Source organism: Phalaenopsis equestris, unplaced genomic scaffold, assembly GCF_001263595.1.
Source record: "Phalaenopsis equestris unplaced genomic scaffold, ASM126359v1 Scaffold000088, whole genome shotgun sequence".
Lineage (NCBI taxonomy): Eukaryota > Viridiplantae > Streptophyta > Magnoliopsida > Asparagales > Orchidaceae > Phalaenopsis > Phalaenopsis equestris.
Window position 1 is genome coordinate 827,563 of NW_018164530.1, and position 21,018 is coordinate 848,580.

The 21,018-nt window shown below is 33.2% G+C and overlaps 3 protein-coding genes across 5 annotated transcripts in view; 1 reads left to right on the forward strand and 2 right to left on the reverse strand.

Moving 5' to 3' along the window:
• Window positions 1-1,195: 1,195 nt before the first annotated feature.
• On the reverse strand, window positions 1,196-4,530 carry LOC110019970 (purple acid phosphatase 17-like). 2 transcript variants are annotated; one of them, XM_020717886.1, is made up of 7 exons: window positions 3,513-4,530; window positions 2,489-2,645; window positions 2,278-2,385; window positions 2,001-2,128; window positions 1,778-1,906; window positions 1,631-1,698; window positions 1,196-1,509 (listed from the first exon to the last, which is right to left on the reverse strand). In XM_020717886.1, exons 1-7 carry the CDS (start codon window positions 3,816-3,818, stop codon window positions 1,296-1,298), a joined length of 1,110 nt encoding a protein of 369 aa, XP_020573545.1. In that variant the 5' UTR covers window positions 3,819-4,530; the 3' UTR covers window positions 1,196-1,295. The 2 variants fall into 2 exon arrangements, with proteins under 2 accessions (XP_020573545.1, XP_020573546.1); XM_020717887.1 differs by having other exon boundaries at window positions 1,412-1,509; window positions 1,809-1,906.
• Window positions 4,531-5,473: 943 nt separating this feature from the next.
• On the reverse strand, window positions 5,474-17,381 carry LOC110019927 (probable aquaporin SIP2-1). Its single transcript, XM_020717803.1, has 3 exons — window positions 16,947-17,381; window positions 10,983-11,243; window positions 5,474-6,128 (listed from the first exon to the last, which is right to left on the reverse strand). The coding sequence occupies exons 1-3, from the start codon at window positions 17,379-17,381 to the stop codon at window positions 5,952-5,954; spliced, it is 873 nt and encodes a 290-aa protein (XP_020573462.1). The 3' UTR covers window positions 5,474-5,951.
• Window positions 17,382-20,679: 3,298 nt separating this feature from the next.
• The window catches only part of LOC110019969 (gamma-tubulin complex component 4), an 85,635-nt gene continuing 85,296 nt past the window's right edge, over window positions 20,680-21,018 (forward strand). Inside the window, exon 1 of one of the 2 annotated variants that reach the window (XM_020717885.1) lies at window positions 20,680-20,953. In XM_020717885.1, coding sequence (XP_020573544.1) covers window positions 20,802-20,953 — 152 coding nt within the window. In that variant the 5' untranslated portion in view covers window positions 20,680-20,801. The remainder of the gene's footprint in view (window positions 20,954-21,018) is intronic. The other variant, XM_020717884.1, reaches the window with a different exon arrangement.

Consider the following 21,018-nt stretch of genomic DNA (forward strand, 5'->3'; position numbering starts at 1 on the left):
TAATAGATTTCAGGAAGTTTTGCATTACATACTACACAATTCCTATTTATTTACATACATGTCACTCAAAACCACAATTTTTATATTTATATCCCTTTACTTATGCATGAAAAAGGTGTATTTCACTTTGTTTAGTAGTTATTTATAATAATACTTTTGATGTGATGGGAAAAATTTTAATGGTATAAGTATAAAAATCAAAGTTAAGGTTTTAGATATGTAAATACATAAGAATTGTGAGGTATATATATAAATGTCCATAGGTTTTAAGGTCATCACATTCGCTTTAAAATACACATGTAATATAATTGTTATGAATATAAAATTAATGTTTAGGAATTTGATATATTAACTCATTTATGATGTTGATATTGAAAACGAAATATGACACTTCAAATGCTAGACCGTCTTTGAATAATGTTAATTCAAGTGAATGTGAGCCTCCAAGTACTTTGTTGACAAATTTGGTGGATCATGAAGTGCTGGAATAATGAGTCTAACCAATTTAATCATCAATCAATCCTTCAATTGAGTCGGCCGACGATACATCGAACAAGTCAATCAACTTAATTTTAATGAACATCTAAATTTAAATATTATTTAGTTTTATTTTCCGATTTTAATTAAATGATTATAATTAACATTTTTGAGTAAAAATAGACAAAATAATTAAAAATCATATTCTAAATTTTGATTTAAAACAACATTCAAACTATTCTAGACTAGATTACTTTGCTTGCTTAGATTAACTAAACAAAACTAAATGGCTTCAAAATATGGCTAGCGTCGAGCTATACCCGGGCGAATTCCTTAGAATAATCTTGCAATAGCCATGTACCTAGGATGATCCCATAGTTTACTAATCATTCCTTCTTTGTTGATACACACTTTTTAAAGAGGCATTTACATACATACCACCTAATTCCCATGTATTTATATATCTAACGTCTAAACCTTTCTTCTCACATTTATAATTTTATATCATCTAAATCTATCATATTACATAAAAAAATGTCACCATTTTAACTTAAAGATGGCAAGTATTTAAAGATTAAAGTTTAGGTGTTGGATATGTAAATACATAAGAATTGAGTAGTATGTATGTCAATCTATCCTTATTAATACAATAGAAATAAGCTTCAAGACTTATTCATTCCCTAGGTATGATATTTAATCTATAAATAATTAAGTGCCATTTTATTTAGATGTCAATTTGCAATCTAATCCTCAAAGAAGCTATAAAACATATAAACACCCATAAAAAACACATTTTTAGTGTGAATACATTTCCTTCATTAAACAATATAATCATAGAACTCCTTCGTAGTATTCCATTGATGCAAAACAGCGCCAAAAACATCATAAAATTTGATATTGGCTTCAGTTGAGCTCAGCTGAAGAGAAACAAATCCTTGACCATCATAGAAGAACTCCACATTCTCCACTGTCGGCATTATTATTCCCCTCCAAGCTTTTGATCCCCCTCCACTTGTCAGAAAGTGAATAAAGCTGCAATTTTTAACTTTTCTGACTAAAGTTTATGAATTTAAAATCATTTAATTAATCAAAATGTAATATTGCATTTGAAATAAAGCAAACACTCTTACTCTTTCATCTTCTTTTTTTTTACCTGTCAGTACTGCTGATGTGCTGAAGGCAATGATCATGACCATTGATGTATATATCAACACCATAATTCTGTAATAATTATAATTATATACATATATATTCTAAAATCACTGTTAATATTAGAAAATATTGAAAATTTATTGATTACAATGAGCATGGGCAGAAGCAACTTGACTAACTCGGGAGTTTCTCCATGTTCGCTCACACTCCTTAGTGTGTGATGCCCAATAACAATCTTCCACGTCGCAGCTGACTCTCCCAGTGCTCTCTCCAAATCCTGCCCCAATTAACTTTTTACATTCATACCCTTCAAATCTTTACATCTTTTCTTTCATATAAAGATATGTAAAAGTTAAAAGAGTGCCAGATACCTTCAAAAGGGTTGAGATGTATTTTTTCCTGGGAGCCACCTCCCTCCAATCATAGCGATTCTTCTTAGGATTCTTCCAATACTTCTTCACAAATGGCGTTGTATCCAAGAAAAAGAAATTTGCAATCTCTAATCAAACAAAAACAATAATTACATAGCACAGGCATATGCATTATTGCATAACAAACCACCCAATTTAACTTTAATGAAATGAAATGCATATTTTCATGCATATATATGCATGTAAGTCTTTGAAAATAAATTTATTATATTTCTACCTGCATCCACAATAAATGATCTCATGCAGAGCCAGCGGCTATCAATCTTCCCGAGCTGAGGATCCAACTGAGCCATCACATTTCCTCGATAATCATGATTTCCAAGAACTAATATTGAACCAAAAAATAAATAAAAAACAATAATAAAAGATTCATATTCCAAAATTTATATTTTTGTAGCTTAAATAATGAATTATATAAATAAATATACCACTATACCACTGCTTCTGCAAGCTGCTGGCAGTGTAGATATTGGTGAAGGATTCTTCAAATGATTTGTCGTCAACTTCTCTCAATCCACTCTCATAGAAATTATCTCCGACTGATATTACAAAATCAATGTCAAGTTCTTCCCCAATTATTCCCATCTATCAATCACAGATTTTTTTTTTCGTTAGCATTCTTTATTTCATTTTATTTGTAAATTCATTTTTTTTATTTAAGAAAAAAAATAATTGCTTTATAAAATTGTCAAAAAAGTCCTTCACTATTTTTAAAATTAAGCTTTATTAGTTCTTCACAGAGACTATTTTAGCCATAATTTAAAGAGTTTGTGGACTATTTTGACACTTTACTCTTTAAAAAAATATACGAAAAATTTACATACATACCACTCAATTAACTCCCATGCATTTAGATATTTGTATTTACATTTTTGCATACATTCCCCCTTATCTAATCATGAAAAGGTGTTTTTCACCATTTAAAAGTTAAAATAGTTGTATTTTTGTTGTGGTGTGAGATATTTGGGTGTTATAAATGTAAAAAATAAAGTTTAGGTATTGATTATGTAAAAACATTAAACAAATAATATTGATCTAATAAATAATAAAATAAAGATTTCTCACTCATAAATCTTATCTTAATTGCTGAAAAAATAAATCAGAATATTTTAATTAAAAAGTTCACAACTCTTATATATTTACATATTCAACACTTAAATTTTCATATTTACATGAATAACACTCAAAATTTTAACATCATATAAAAAATATCTCTATTACTCGATATTAAAAGTGAGATACACTATTTCATACATTGGTTGATGACACCAAAAGTGTTATAAATATAAATATAGAAGTTTAGGTGGTGATGTATGATGGATAAGAAATTGTGTGGTATGCATGTAAATTTACCCCAAATCCAATGCTTCTCATTTATAGGTAAATATGAAAAAATGAAAGGAAAAACAGAAATAAAAGAAGCTTATACATGCAGTAGGAAGGGAGATGGACCTGATAGGCAACTAGTGATTGGTTAAAAGTTCCATTTCTTCCCCAGTCACCAATGGCCAGGAAGCTCAGAGAACCATCGGATTTAGGTGGGTGGAAGAACCTCTTTAGCTCCGCCATGGAAGAACAGCAGAGGATGAGAGAAAAGACTGCAGCAAGGAGAGAACGAACCATTACATTTACAGGCCTGCATGGAGACCAAACCATGGCTTCACAAGGAGAAATAATAGAGAGCATTACGGAGAGAAAGTGAGAGGAAGACAGGGGAGCATACCGCAAGCCGGACAGGGGAGCGAACCTTCCTCCCATGGATTGAGCAGCTTCTCCATGAAATATTTATCTTTTAAATTATTTTTAATATCCTGAGGTTTTATGAGAAGATCGATCGAAACTTCCATGTCATTTCTAGTACTTTTTCCATTTAAATCATTGTATGTCATTTTTAAGCGATTGGTACGTTTTCTATTGTATTTAAATTACATGAAACATATGAATTTAATTTTTAAATAATATTGTTGAATAATTTTAGGAAGTTCACACAATCCGAAGCAGATTTCTTTAAGAAAGATGAAGATGACATAAATTATGTGTTTTGTTTTTCAATTCCTCTCTTGCGGAGCAGAGAAGAAGATGTGATGAGAGTAGGGGGACAAGAAAAGTTCTGTAAGAGTTATGGTGCAAGATTTCAATCAAAAACTCTCGAAAAATCTATCTCTTCACCGGTCCTTTCCTCCTACATGTTTAAGAAAATATTCAAATGCAAGATGCGTCGCCAAGATTTTTTCACGGTATTTTAATGAAACGATCACGACATGTATATCAAGCAGCTCATAACTGTGAATAGGGTATATGTCACATCATTGGCATTGGTCTTGACTTGCAATCTGATAGTTTCGAGAATCGCTGAGGAGACCTAGGCTCATGAGTCTGATTGGTCCGTACATTAGATGACATGTGCATGCCAATTTGACGAGTCAGTCGTCAAGTCGGCCAAACAAGTTAACTCAGTAATTAATGTAAGACAACTGACATATCGACAAGTAAAGCTACCAAGCCACCGTAGCAGGTCACTCTAACGACAGTCGTGTTTCTGAATAGTTCGACCAATCACACACCCATGAGGCCTGTTAGATGCAAGGCTCAGACTCATAAAGATTGATTTTTTATGTACAATTATGAACAAATAAAGATATTCACCATAAAATTTACAGCAAAATAATAAAATATTAGAACATTCATATGTTATAAGAAGGTGAAATGAAAATTACCTTAATACATTCTGCTATTTTACAAATAAAATATCAAATTTATGATGGTTTCTTTTATGAAATTCATGAAACAAAGCCCCTTTTTGAATTATCCCATTTCATATCAATTATCATTTTTTTTAATGTGGGATATTTTTTTTTTATATAATTTTAGCTATTTATTATAATTACCTAGGAACTATGATGTGGCCGTTTTAGAAATTGGTCAATGGCATAAGTCCACATAACTGCCAATGAATTCAAACTTTAGTCGACATTGTATGCCATATATAAATAGTGACGTGGCATTAGCTGAGAGGGCGGCTTGAACAAATCAAACACTTGTCGTGCGTTGATTGGTCCACTTTATATTATTTTTAATTATACAATTGTTTTTGTTAATTCTGATGTGGCAGCATCCAATGGTGGGGACTTGCTGACCTGGCAAGGAATATAGATGTGTAGTGGTTATATAATAACCATAAGTGTCCTTCAATCATTGCCTCATTGGTTCAATTTAATAGGGAAGTAGAGGTTTCCATATGAGGATCTCTCAAAAAATTTCATATTTTTATTTATTATTATTTTTTAAAATCATATCCATGTATACGTTTTAATAGTTATTTAATATTTTACTCCTTCATTATTATTACTATTTTTTTTAATTTGCTCAAATTAAAAAAAATTAAACATTTTATGATTTTACCCACCCTAAAAATAACGCTGGTTTCGCCTTGAGATCAATGTTAAGTCAAACTCACTCAAACTACTTATTCATGCCTCTAATTATATTATTATAAGATGAAGCAATATTGATCCTTCAAAGGCAATGAAGCCATAAGACTATTGGACCATGATATCACTTCTCCTCAATCTCACAAATTCATTTTACATATCACAAATTTAAATCCAACCATCAATGACTTCTTCAATATAATATAATGATATGTAATTAAATTTAAACCCTCCTTATTTCTAACTATTATAATGCCCACCAATATGTAATTAAACATCTGCATTGCTCAACAATCCCAAAAAAATTTGCAAATATATTCTTACAATATCTTTCAGGAAATAAGAAATAAGAAAGAAGAAGAGGTACTAAGTTTTAAAAAATCACTAACATCATTAGTAAAATGTTCAAAAGGTAATAATTACATGAAAGAAGAGAATCAAGTAATTGAGAAACTTCACCTCAATCCAATTTGAAGTCTGCACAAATCTTGCCATGATGCACCTTGAGCCTTAATGGATTAACTAATAAGCTGCATGCCCACACCCCTAATACAGTTGCTTCAATAGGGGCAAGCCAATACACATATATATGCTCCTTTGATGCATGTGTTCCCTCAGCATATGCCCACCCAAAGGCCTGTTCAACAGGAACAATTAAATATATATATATTCAGAAATGTATTTTTTTTTCTTTAATACTTATAGGAGCAATGCCTAACAATTTTGTTTTTTCATTTCCTTATTATAGTTCTTATGTCTATCAAGTCTTATTAAAAGGTATCATGACTCCTTGCAAAAAGTGGTTTTAATCTCAAATTCAATAAAAATGTCAATTTAGTTTACAAAACTTTTTGTTGAAATTCAGAATAATGCGAAATACTTCGGAATATTTTTATTGATGTGAACGGGGGTATAAATAAGTCATACAAGAATCTTATAATAAGAAAAATAATAAAAAGGAAATGACATGAAAGGAAACATATATCACCTGATATCTCCAATAATTAATTCATATTAATTATTATATGATAATAAAAAATAATATAAAATAGGAAAACAAATAATTCCTATTATATGAAACAAAAATATCTCCTTATATTAAGGAAAGAATTTATTCCTCGTAACTTTTGCTAGGAATAAATTATTTCCTATTATAAGTCATAATGAGAAAGACAATAAATCTTGTAATTTAAATTAGATATCTCAACACTCCCCCTCAAGTTAAACATGGTTAAAAATCATATTCAGCTTGAATTTGAAAACATCGGTTGCGCTGTGGTATGCTGACTGGATATGTAACATCAATTTGCCAACAAGAAACTCCAACAATCCTCAAACCGTAAGTGCAGAAGACGAAGTTCCCGAAACCAGGAATGTCGAAGCCTGAGGGCGCCGAAGCCTAATAATGTCGAAGCCTAAGAGTGACCTTGACGAAGGCTAAGCTCAATTTCAAGACATTGATAAGTTTTAAGTCACCAGTTGACTGATAATTGTATGAAAGCAACAAGAAGACTGCAATAATGATGCAGCAAAGATGCAAGGAGGCTGCAGGGAGGTTGCATGAAAGCTGCAGAGGGTCAACGACAGTGCTCAGGAAAATTGTAATGCTCGGAGAAGGCTGCAATAATGCTGCAGGAAATAACAGTGCTACCAAAATCTGTATGAAAAATTTGTTGAGGTAGATCCGACGGCGAGAAAAGCTGCATGAGCGAGGTCCGACGGCGGGAAAGGCTGCAGGGGAGAGAACCGGCTGCAGGAGTAAGCCCGAAGGTCCAATCGACACAACAGATATGTCCGCAGAAATTTCTAGCAGTAGGAAAGACCGGAAGAGAAAATTTCACCGACAGGAAGGACTACAGGAGGGAATTCCAGTGGCAGGAAAGTCATCAAGGGATAGGTCCCGCTGTAGGTAGGTGCTTCGATGGTCTTGGAAGAAAATTGGGAGGTCTGACGACTGGAAAATCTCGCAGGAAGGATTTGCGACTGAAAAAACTGCAGGGAAAACGACCATGGGAGAGCCCGCAAGGAGGCCAGCGCTCTGTGCGGTTCTGTGAGGGACAATGATTTCCACCAGAGAGTGAAAACTGGGATTTCAACTGGAGATCTTCTGTGATTTGCACTGGAGAGAGAAAACAAATTCCATTGGTGAACCAAAATTTCTACTATAAAGAGAAAATAATATTCGTTGTTTGCTGAAATGCAAGCTTGCAGAAGCCCAAATGTCTGCGCAGGGAAAAACGTTAAAATCGCAATGTAGTGAATCAGACACCTACACAGGAAAAAAATTGAGGCACAACAAAGGCTGCTGAAATTGACTCCGACGACTAGCGGCATCTGCATAGGGAAAAGTGAGGCGCAACATAAGCTGAAGGAATTGTCGGGTGCAGAGAAGAATGTAGAGAGATCTCTGATTCTAAAGGCTGCTTGGAGAAGGTCTGGTTGGAAACGCAGCTCACCCTGACGCTTTGGGCAGGGAAGGAAAAATACTGCAAATATAATCAAATGCAGCTGAGAAACCACATAAAGAAATTATTACTCAGATTGTCCAAATTATATCTCCTCCTTCAGTTTTTCATTTTTTTTAAAAACAATTCCTCCTTGCTTTTCTTAAAAATGAGATAACGATAACTGAACCAGATTGTATAGCCCAAGCCAACCAAGTCCAACACTTTTGGAAACAGAGGAAGAGTAACAATTGCGCTAACAACAGCTGATGAAATCCACAGAGCAAGCAAAGCACCAGCTCCGTTAAACATGATGAAGTAAGTGCCATCTAAATCCAACTTGGAACAAAGCTTGCTAAGTAAATCTTCAGCCTCGCTTAGCTCTCCATCATTCGAAGTCTCTACAAGTGAGAAATCCTCCGTTGCCGGAGCCTTCTTCAGCTCCAAAGCATCGCCAAACTTTTGCGACACGATGGCGGGGTTTCTTCAGAGGTCGTGGCTCTTGAGCAATGCAAACATGCAAATCCGACCAAGAGGAAGCAGGAACCGAGGATTATGAGAGCGGAGAGATCAGCCGAGCTGTAGAAGAAGAGCGGAGGCTAAATCTATCGGACGAGGAAAGAGGTGACGGAGGGTTTCGAGCAGGAAGCAGCGAATGTCTCGGTGTGCGAGGGCTTTGGTTCGTGAATGGAGGGAGATGAAAACTTCGGTTCGCAGAGACGACTCCTGTGAGCGGAGGAAGGAAAAGGAGAAGCGGGAGAAAGAGCTAGCAAGCGAGCTCGATACAAAGGGAGGTGAGCGGGCTCGATGCAGAGGGAGGAGAGCGGCAAACGGTTGTGAGAGAGAGGCGAGGAAAAGGCGAGGGCTTTGGCTCTGAGAGAAGAGGGATAGAGTTAGTTAAGAGAAAGATGGTTCAAAGAGATGGCCGCCACCGGCGAGGAAGAGGAGGTTGGATGGGCTGCCACCTACGGAAGGAAGGGCACCACGGCCACCGTTAGGGGATGAGCAGCGGTGCTTGTCAAGGGCGGGGAGCCCCACGCCCCGCTTGTTGTCCAGGAGGTTCTCCACTTGTGGTCGACGAAGATAGACGCGGTTGAAGTGTCGCGCACAGATTCGAAGAAGAGCCGTGATTAGACAACACGAAGAAAGTGAAGCTCCTGCAGGTATCTTGCTCCATTCTCATCCCCTGTAAAGCTACAACAAAAGATGCCAGGAAAACTTGCTTCAAAAAGAAAATTAACCGCGTAGCGGAGCCACTGCAGTGGGAGTAGTGATGGCAAAGCGAAGCTTTTCAAGAACGGCGAAGAAGGCGAACACATTGATTCAACCGGAGGTGACCGTGAAATTTATAAGGCAATGAACGAAGCACTGATTTACCGGAAAAGATAGGATCTCCGCATCATCCGACGGAAGATGTATCTAACTGTCAACAAGAGAAAGGTTTCTTATGTAAATATAGATTTAGAAACGGTCTTCATTTCTCTCGGCAATATAAGATGGCTGATTCTCCTGGATAGATTGCAGGTTTTCTAAGGATGAAGGGAGATTGATATACTCCCCTCTTTCACTTCTCTGATGAGGTCAGGTAGGCTTGTCTTGCCAGAAATGTATCGTCGCGGTTAACAGAGGAAGAGCGAGCGCCGAATCGTAGCTGGGAAGCGAGCGGGAAAGCTGGGGATAATAAAAAAACAGGAGCGGGATCGAACCGTTGAGTTTCGTTTCAGAGGGAAAGAAGGAGTCGAATGGGAGAGAGGAAGAGTGTCTCTTCCTTCCTGCACAAAGGATGGCAGGAAGGGAACCGACAATTTTCAAAGGAAGACTGATGGCTAGAGTACAAATTAGGCTCTGATACCATGTTGAAATTCAAAATAATGCGGAATACTTCGGAATATTTTTATTGATATGAATGGAGGTATAAATAACCCTTACAAGAATCTTATAATACAAAAAACAATAAAAAGAAAATGATATGAAAGAAAAGATATATCACCTGATATCTCCAATAATTAATTCATATTAATTATTAGGAGATAATAGGAAATAATATAAAATAGGAAAACAAATAATTCCTAATATATGAAACGAAAATATCTCCTTATATTAAGGAAAGAATTTATTCCTCATAATTTTTTCTAGGAATAAATTATTTCCTATTATAAGTTTTAACAATAAAGACAATAAATCTTGTAATTTAAATTAAATATCTCAACACTTTTAATATGGGTTGAAATAATCTCTAAACTCTTTAAAGAGATGACAATTTCGGGCCAATTTTGGCACCCATTCAATAAGTATGGGAACTAATTTAACATTTTTATATACCCTTAAGACTAAAATGACATGTAAAATGGGTAGGGGATCATCTTGACACTTATGCAAATACTAACAGTATCACTATCCCTTATTCTATATTCCAAATTTTATCAATTCATGTAAGGTCATTTGGTACGTCTAACAAATGCCTTTCTTTTCTTTCTTTCTTTTTTTTTTTTTTTGAAGATTTACACATATGCCACACAATTCTTATGTTTGTACATATTCAACAACTAAATTTTGATATTTACATTAATAAAAATATCACTTTACCTGTTCATCCAAGTTACCGGTGTGGAATCAGCTTCTTTATTTGTGGGGGGTGGTCCGTTAGACCCAATATGGCTGAGGCTAGGGTAATGAAAGACAAAATGATATTTCATGAAGAGCAAAAGACCAAATTGCCCTTTCATATAGGTAAAAATCTGAATTTGAAGATGTGGCAAGACCCTGCCTGAGTCTGCCCCAACATAAAAAAATCGTATTTCACTTTAGAAAAGTTAACGATATTGGTATTTTTAATGTGACAAGAAAGATTTTAGTGTTAGAAATATAAGAAATCAAAGTTTAGGTGTTATATATCTAAATTCATACGAATGGTGCGTATCTATGCCCCCTTTTTTTAACACTTATGAATATTCTTTGTAGCATTGAAAAAGAAAAGAAATTCAGAAGAAAAAAGAGTATATGAAATGCATAACTTGAAGTCTTTTAGTGCATTGCATCGTACTTACAGTAGCAGGATTCATGATACCACCAGTAATGTCAGAACCAATGAGGTGAAGGATAACTTTGGAAACACTTGATATCCATACTCTTTTTGCAGAGCTTCCAAAATCTTTTTTCTTCAAACTTAAAACAATAATTACAACTATAAATGTAAGAAATCCCTCTGTAAATGTTCCTCGGTGAATATCAACATTTAAGCTTGGCCCATGAAGTGCTCCAGGAAAGTTTGAGTTAGTTAACCACACTCCAACAACAGATCCAGCAACCTGAACCAAAGTGGTTGGGTGTGTGAAGAAAATTAAAGCTGCTAGTTTCCAAAAGCTATAATCCTCTGGAAGGTTTAGACACAGAGCACTTAAATTTCAATTTTTTACATATATATGTCACCTTGCCTCTGCTTCAAAAGGTGTATTTCACTTTATAAAAGTTAAAATAGCTGTATTTCTAATGTGGCGTGAAAGATTTGGGTGGTACAAATGAAAGAAAATAATGTTTTAGTGTCAGATGTGTAAATACATAGGAATTTAGATGTATGCATGCAATGCCCCTAGTCCTTTTGAAGGAGGAAAAATTTCTCTGAAAGCAGTAACTTGGCCACAAATTCAAAACTCGCTCAAAAATACAGGAAAAAAAAAATAATTAGGCAATATGTCGATGCAACCAATGAGAGAAATCAAATTCAAAAGAAGCTAGTTGAAAAAAAACCAATGAGATCACCAATATGTTTAGAGGAGAAAATCTCTTTGAGAAATGGTTTTATGTACAAGTTAAACTCCAAAACCGTATCTAAGCAATGAGTGTATGTTGATTGTATGGGAAGCATTGAATGCCAACATGAACAACAAGATGTATTTATGAAAAGGGGGCAATTACATGCATTGCACTTGAAACTTTATTATTTATAAAATTAGCACTCTTTCACCCACTTTTCAAATTCCAACTAAAATATCAAAATTCACAATAAAACCTCAGCCCATTTTTGGCCTTTTTTTATCAAATTTTCAATAGTTAGATTGTGGCACAAGTAAATGCACCGGTACGGTAGTTCAAAAAAATGACCTGACTGCAAGTTTTGTAAATAGCAAAATTTCTAGTGCTATGCATATAATTATCTATTATGATAATATATACTACTCGTTTACATGCTTGAATAGAAAAAACTACATAAAAAGAAGGAACATTAACAGTCTTATCCGATTTGCTTACCTACTAATGATAATGGCTAGGTAAATGTCAGGGACTTTTATTTGTGTTTTACCAAGCACATATAATTTGGTAAAAAAATTAATACATTTGAATAACTTATTTTGTCTTTATTTGTCGTTGCATTAAACATATGTAATATTTGACACCCTATATTATAATGCAACATATTCATTAATTACAAGAAAATACCTCTCCCCGGATTCATATACAAAACAGGTAAGAGAAAGCCCGTTGATTGCTCCTTAGCATCAACCAACGATCTCTAAATAATTAAACTATAAATAGCTACAAGTAATGTTTATTGTAATTATTTATTTCCATCTCTCCATATAGTTTTGAATATAAATACATATTGAAAAAGTGAACACTCCAAAGCTTTCCTATCCACTTCTTCTTCTACATGGTAATAGGACGAGGTTAGGATTTTCTGCTTCAATTTTTTGTTCTCTCCACTCTTTCTCCAATACCTTGTCAAATCAAAGCTCCCCATTCACTTTATTATGTCTATTTTCTTTGAATTCTCTTCCATAGAGTCAACCATCATAAGCGGTTAAATTCATACTAAAAGAAAACTCTAATGAAATCAAGCCTCATATCGCTTGTATCGGAGAAATTGTGTGAAGGTCCCAAATCATGAAGACATTTTAAAAGAGAAGTGAAATATCTAAAAGTTTATGGATCTACCTATGGAGCCAAAAAAGACGAAGTTCATACTTTAGTAAGAAACAAATTTCATGATTATGGAATATCATGACACTGGAAACCAATTAGCCATATATGTTGTTATCTATGGCAAAAGACGTTTGGGACGTTCTCAAACAAACTTACTCAAAAGTTAAAAATGTTACAATTATTAACGAGATCAAAACAAGACTTTCCACCTCAAACTAATGCACCTTTTTGTCATTAAATATTTTGATATCATATAAGTTTATTGATTTGAACTAAATTATTAACAAAGTTTAGAATGACCAATTGTGATGATGAAGTAAATCTCAAGAAATTTATGAAAAGAGAGAATGTTTGAGTTTTTTATGACTTTGACCAAGTTTAAGTTCAAATTTTAAGCGGAGAAAGCCTCCCTTCACTAAATGAAGTTTTTTTCTCTTGTAGAAGTTGAAGAAAGAAGAAAGACCGTGATGTTCAATAATATATCTCCAAAACATCTGTCATGAAGAACAATGAAACCCCAAGAAATTTGCTGCCACATATTATTCTCCTAAAAAAGAACAAAAAACTCCACTCAAAGGCAATCTATGGTGTAATTATTACAAGAAGAAATGACACGTCAAAGAGAAATGTTGGAAAATTTATGGAAAACTTCAAGAACATGATGAAAACAAAGAAGGAACTAATAAAGGTCAGGCTTGACTTGTGGAAATACATGGACTCAACTTGAAATTGACAAACTAAGGAATCTCGTCAAGTCTTTGGAAAAGTAATCTGAATCATATTCGCTTACTCAAAATGTTATGACTTTCAACTTATATATCTTTAGTGCTTGAAATATAACTTTTAAACATGAACCTCGATTCAAGTGTCACTGACCACATGACAAATCTTGTCTACATCTTTCAAACCTACAAATCTTGTCTTTATAATAGAAAAAAAAAAGTAGGAGATAGTTTCTCAACAATTATTGCGGGACAAGAAAATATATCAAAATTTTCCACATTTAACCTCAATAATTATTACATATTCCTAACTTTGCAAGTACCATTTTATCAATATATAAAAATACCAAAAGTTATAGTTGAGAAGCCAAATTTTTTAATGGTTATCGTATATTTCAAGACCTTGCTACAGAGAAGATGCTTGGGCAAGTAAGAAAGAATGACCTTCTTGAGATCTAGAAACTTGATTTCCACTCACAATACTGACATCATACAGGAACATCATTATAGGCTATAATATCTCTATTTAAAAACACTTCAATGCATGTTTACTTTTCTTTGTATGAATATAAATGTTAAGGATTTTAATGTGAAACTAGAGATCTAACGAAACATTATGTGATTTGTTTTAAAAATAATTTTAAATCCTCAGTTGCTTTTGTTTTAATTTATTCTGATATTTTGGGACCCTCCAACATTCCCAATATATTTAATGTAATAAGATTTGTCATATTCATTGATGATTGCACTCGAATGATTTGAATATACTTTATCAAATAAAAAATCTAATGTCAATATTAGAATTCTCACCTTCACAGTCATGATAAAAAATCAATTCAATACAAAAATTAAAAGATTTTGGGTCGAAAATGTCAATGTTTACTTTAATCATACAATATCTTCTTCTTTTCTCCATAAATAGAGTAGCATCTACTAATTATGATATCCCGACGCACCCAAGCAAAATAGAGTTATCGAAAGAAAAATATCATCTTTTGAAAATTACTAGCCTTGCCCATAATCAAATATCAAAACGATACTAGGGAAAAAATTATTCCATCACCGATCTAATCAATAGTATACACTAAAAAATAATCAACCCCAAACATTGCTTACATTATCTAGCCCAATCTTTCTCCACAAATCACTTATTCTCAAAGATTTCTCATAAATGCATTGCGTATGTTCACTTCCACAAACAAACAAAATATATAGATCCAATAATTCTTAAGTGAGTGTTTATTAGGCATTCCCCTACTCAGAAATTGTACAAATATTATCATCCCATCATAAAAAAAATTCTTACTTCAATAGCTATCACTTTTGATGAAATCAATTTTTTTTCAAATATATTTTCAGGGGGAATGCTGAACTAGATAATAAGTTTGATGAAACTTCTATCTTTCATCTCGACATCCCTACAACTCAAACCCCAACAAATATTAATATTATACCCTCAAAGCCTACACACAAAGAAATAAGCTCAACCAAAATATCAAAAAAGTTTAAGACTGAACAGTTATCAGGTAACAATGATCATCTCATCACCACTCCTTTATACCCAATCTCCCAATATACATACTTTAAAAAAAAATTTCCTGACACGTACAAGTCAATTCTTACAAATATCAGCTCCAATTCAGTATAATCCCAGAAACCTATTTGAGGCATTGGAAAATGATAATTGGAAAAAAAAAAACTTAACCATGAGAGATTGTAGATTGGCCAAAAGAAAAAAAAAATGTGAGAAGCGGTTAGATTATTCTATTAAATATAAAGCAAACGAGCTTCTAAAATGATACAAGGCAAGATTAGTAGTCAAATAATATAATCAATCCTATTAACTTAACTATAAAAAAGTTCTTTTGTTGCCATTAAAAAAACGGATATAATCTGCTTTCTAATTTCTTTAGTTGCTAATCATGGAGGGGCAATACAACAATATGACATAAAGAAAGCTTGCTCATACATGAATATCTAAAATGATGCCTATATTGATTCACCACCAAGATTCGATACTGCTTTCACAAATAACAAATAAATAAATTAAAGAATGCTCAATATGAACTTAAATAATTCCCAACAGCATGGTTTCATAAATTCACAAAATTTATAATGGGAGTTGGACATAGGCAGATTGAATGAGACCATACACTCTTCACAAAGCACTCATCTAATGAAAAAAATTTCAATTCTCATTGTTTATGTTGATGAAATAATTCTTACAGGCAATAATAATCAAAAGAATGAGGTCAATAGAAGAGATTCGCTAAAGAATTTGAAAGAAAAAGTTAAGACAAACATAAATATTTTTGGACATAAATATTGTTCAATCTGAACAAGAAATATTTCTCTCCCAACAAATATGTCATGGATGTGCAAAAAATAAAAATAAAAATGATGGCATACAAGTCATGAGAAACCTGATTGAAGAAGATCAGAAATTGGATATAGATGAGGAAGATGTCGAAGTACACAGAGAACAATATCAAAAATTAGTTTAAAAATTAGTCTATTTATCTCATACCAGACTTGACATCACATTAGTAGCAAGTTATGTTAATCAGTTCATACACATACCTAAAGAATCTCAACATCATTCTACTTAAATAGTTCTTAGAAACATTAAATCAAGTTTAGAAAATGAATTATATATAAAAAGCAGAATATCATATAAAGTGAAGGATATCGATGAAGACAATGTTAGATCACCTATGGATAGACAATCCACATGTTACACGTTATTGAGAGGAAATCTCAAACATGAAAATATAAGAAGCAGCCAGTTTTATTGAGATCTAGTATTGAATTTGAATTAGGGGAGATTTCTCAAAGAATCTCAAACATGGTGCAACCTTATTTTATGAATACTTTTTGTATGTGGCATCAGGGTGTGAGTTTCGCAGAAAAATAACATGACTATTGGAGTGAATGAGAAAACCTTCCAAATCCTCAATACCTGTAAATTACATCCAAACAATTCAAATAGTTTGCAGAATTAGAGAATTAAACAAACAAACAGCTCGCAGGATTATCGTCGGGATTTACTGAATCCTGCTTGAATATGAATTCTCAAATATAGATTTAATAAATCCTACTTTCTAACCAAAAAGAAATTGTATTTCTGTTGCAGCGAACATAATTCTTTTTACACTTTTTAAATGCTCCCACAAAACGAGTTATTCGGTGTGACACTTTCCCAAAAACAACCGACAATTTCATTGGATTAACAACCATAAAAGCAATGATGAGCCAAACAAAAAAATAATGCAACTGACTACTATCATACAAGAGAACAAGTGGGCGGAACACGCCATAGATGCACTTACAGAATGCTGCAACTGCAGGAAAGAAAAAAAAAAAACTTACTTGGGCAGGAATTCTAGCAAGAACCGAAAAGAGGAAAACAGTGAAATTTCCAGAGATAGCGTAGCAGAGAACAATAAGCGGATTATAAGAGCCGCCCTTCGTGGCCCTGCCCACCCAGGCAAAGAAGACGAGATATGGTACTGCGACTAAGCACTTAATGATAAGAACCACGGGGTTGTTTCCAGATCCCAGAAACCTGAAAGCTAAGCACCTCAGCAGGGATCCAGACCAAACCCACAAGAAGGAAACGAAAAAATCTGAAGCAATGAGACGAAGCCGAGGCCACATCGAGCAGGTTGTTTCTTCTTCCATTAAAAATCTCCTTGTTGCTTTTCCCCTTAGTTCATTTTCCACTGTGATTGCGAGTTCCTCCTCACATTTCCAAGTGGGGGAATCAGCTCGATAGAATGTTGCTTCGAGGATGCGAGCTTTCATGAAAGAATACAGAGGACGGCCGTCTCTGCTTTCTGCGTGGAAGGAAGCTGGAAGAAGAGCCGGACATGGAGAGCCCGCAAGAAATTTTTTAGCAGTCTTAAAACGTTGAGAAATAATGGGAAATTTGGCAAAAAAAAATGACTTTTTTTTTTAGTGTGTGTTACTTTGAAAAACACTTTTATTCAACGATAGGAGTTTTACTTGTCAACCATTCAAAAGTCAAAATCTTTTATATAATATTTTAAGCATCCAAAAGTTTAAATATAGATTTTTAAGCACCTAGAAACATTCACTCAAAATCTTCACTAATATTAAAGGATATTGAATATAATGAAAATGATGGTCAAAAACTTGAAATATAATTTAATGTTTAGGTGATTAAAATATCATATTCAATATTTTGAGTGGTTGTTATTCAAAAACTTCTTTAAAATCTGTTGAATTCAAGTTTGAGATGAACACCACTTTAAACTCGTGAAGTTTGTTTTAAAATGCCAATTTAATTTTAGAAGATAAGATTAAAGAGCTCATGAATTAGTCTTTTTTAACCTCTTAGATAGATTAGCTTATAGTGTAAACTAATCGTTTTCATGTTTAATGGTTGTTAATAAGTGAGTATAATTTGGAATAATCAACGTCTAATTTCACACTTTTCATTTGAGAGGTCACTTGATCTAATACATCTCTAAAGCTTATTCAAGAGGTTTTATAATTAAAACATTTTTTTATAGAATCATAATACACTTCAGATGAATTTTAAGCCACTATATGATTAGATTTTTATGTCATGTTTCTTAAATTAGTGATCATAAGTACAATTTAGTTTGATGGCGTGCACATAAACGATTTATTGCTTGCCAAAGATTGATATGTTATTATATATAAATTTTTTGGAGGATCAAGTTATTAATATTCCTCGATAGTGATTCTTAAATCAAGAAGTTTTTAAACGTAAATCTGTTAGTTGAGTCTAGTCACGAGCATCAATAATTTAAAATCTATTCCAACAATCAAGACATGTTTTATTAATTTATCAAGAATTTATTATTTATTAATTTATCATACATAAGGTAAACAAGGCATATTTTAACAAAGTCATTCATCAACACATAACTAACTAGTCCAAAGTACTGATAGCTTGATAATAATGGTCAGTATATTGAATCAATGAGAATGACCACTCCCAAATGATTTATATAACATAATATATCAATGATTATGTGCAAAATCCACCCAATTTTAGCATGAGAACGAATAAAATAAAAAACAACAACATTTTAAAACACATGTTAAAAGATTAAAACCCCATATGCCATACTAAATAACTTCACACTTTTGAAACATATAATTATCTTAAATTAAGGCAAGTTGTAAAGATAATGATGGCCTCACAAAATAGACAAACAAAAAACTAGTTAAATACTAGTTAAGCTATTAAGCAACCCTGCATTAATTAGACAACAAATAAATTGCATTCTACAAAACAGTGAAGAAAGTAAAACCAAAATATAGATCTTTCGTGACCCATAAAAAATAAATCTTTGCACTTATATGTACTCTTTGGTTAGTTCTTAAAACATTGAGAAAATCAAAGAATAATATATATTTAGATGGCAAACAAAAAATCACAAATAAATGAAGTATTGAAAAATAAATTGAGTCATCAAACTATTAACCAAATAATTCTCCCCCAAAAATCAAGTTCAATGATCTTGTAGTCTTAGCAAAGCCATAAAATAAATTTCAATCCATCTTTTGCATACTCACAAAACAAAAATAAATATGTAAAACTTGTTATAATATAACTCAGCAAAATGCCAACAAATGCATGAACCAACAGCACAATCCTATAATTAAGATGTGTAAGGTATTTATAATGCATAAAAATTTTTGGTTCAATTCCATTGGGGAATAACAAAGTAAATGAAAGCATGCAGCTAAAACATTAATGGAAAACAAGCAAATATATAAAATATAAGTAATTAAATGCAATCATAAAATAACATATGTAATATGATATTCAAGTTGCAAAGTGATGTCAAGTATTTTGATGGTATGATCATGTTTTGATGCATTTTATGTTATAATATTGCAGTGATATTTTGGTGGTATTGTGTCCTAAGTGATATTCAAGTTTCTTCATTTAGTTGTAATATGTTTGAATTATGGTTGTGTTATGATTCTCTTATGATGGAATTGAGGTTATAGTGTGTTAATATTAAAGTTGTATTATGGTGTCAATATGATGATATTATGTTGCTTCATGATGGTATATGAGGGTAATTGCAAATAGATTTTACATTAAATGTTCTCTGAAAACTAAACAATGATATTTTTTGTTTTCCAAGCACATTAAACATGTGAACCTCCCTAAATAAAATACATTGCATATTATAAGGTCGACAATACATATGATTGTAGTGAGATAATTACAAATGTTACATTAAACAAGTGAGACAAATAAAATTTTAAGTTTAATATTTGAGTTCGAAAAAAATAATGCATCAAATGTAGTTTTACATTGAACAAATGACCACAAATGAAGAATTAGATTTCTATGTTAAAAAAATTGACCATAAATGTTAATAAATAAAGTCGACTTATTTTCCCTGTTTACCTCTTAATTTCTTATATTTCTCTTAATTGTTTTTTTTCTTTAATTGTATCCATTACAACTAATGTAAAAACCTAATCATTGTATGTTGAACAACAAAACTAGTTTAAAAGCTTTTAGCTAGAAACATATCAAAACCTTGTTAGGAGTCTTGAGTTTTAGTGCCGAAGATGAGGTGTATATGAACATGCCAGTGACGACGTCAAAACCTTTAACGCGCTTCCAAGCGAAGTGGCGAAAAAGTTTAGCCGAATTAAGGGCCCGTTTGGGGCAGTTTTTTTGGTGCGGTGGCGTTTTGAAAGTGCACTTGACCTGTTTGGGTAAACTACATTTTGACAGCTTATGCGTTTTGAAAACGTTGAAAACAACATTTTCAGACCACACCTATCTAGGTGCGGTGGTAGCTTTCTGGCAGTAGTCTGATTTTTTTTAAAAAATAAAATTTTGCAATAGCCACCGCACATAGCTTATTAGCAAATTATTCAATAAGCTGCAGTTGCCCCAAACAGACCCTAAAACTAGTACAGTTTCAAAAATTGGCTGACTTTTTAGGTATAGATGAAAATCCTAAAAATATAAATATGAATAGAGAAAACATGTATTTTTTTTAGGCATTCAGTCGCCCTCTGGGCCGGATTGCGCGAAAAAATACATTTTTAACAATTTTTTAAATGTCCAAAACCGGGCCCAATATTTTTCGGAATCACCTCTGGGGCGGGAGACGGATAACTCTACGGCGTATTCATCGGCCGGTCAATATTCCCTCCGGTGAGCCCTGAGAGGAGGCGGCGATTGAATGGGAAGAAATGCTGCACGAGCTGCAGCTTGCTCTTCTTGGTTACACCGGAGATTTGATAATCGATGAGAGGGACGGGCGGTTCGACGCTATTTCAGACTTCCCAAACGAACCCACCTTCAAGCTAGCGCCGGATCTCTCCTCCATACAGCCATCCGAGAGGTATGCCAAAACCCTAACCAACAATTATTGATGTCTAGAAGGAAGCATCCTAGCGTGAGATTAAC

What these genes read in the sequence shown, in the direction of transcription:
- LOC110019970 (XM_020717886.1), bottom strand. Translation starts at nt 3,818, where the DNA reads ATGGGAGGAAGGTTCGCTCCCCTGTCCGGCTTGCGGTATGCTCCCCTG. An exon ending in ATCATTTATTGTGGATGCAG is followed by an intron (nt 2,129 to 2,277) that starts GTAGAAATATAA and finishes TTGTTTGATTAG; the next exon opens with AGATTGCAAATTTCTTTTTC. An exon ending in ACATCTCAACCCTTTTGAAG is followed by an intron (nt 1,907 to 2,000) that starts GTATCTGGCACT and finishes TAATTGGGGCAG; the next exon opens with GATTTGGAGAGAGCACTGGG.
- LOC110019927 (XM_020717803.1), bottom strand. Translation starts at nt 17,381, where the DNA reads ATGAAAGCTCGCATCCTCGAAGCAACATTCTATCGAGCTGATTCCCCC. An exon ending in TTGCTAGAATTCCTGCCCAA is followed by an intron (nt 11,244 to 16,946) that starts GTAAGTTTTTTT and finishes ACTTTGGTTCAG; the next exon opens with GTTGCTGGATCTGTTGTTGG. An exon ending in GTATCATGAATCCTGCTACT is followed by an intron (nt 6,129 to 10,982) that starts GTAAGTACGATG and finishes CCTGTTGAACAG; the next exon opens with GCCTTTGGGTGGGCATATGC.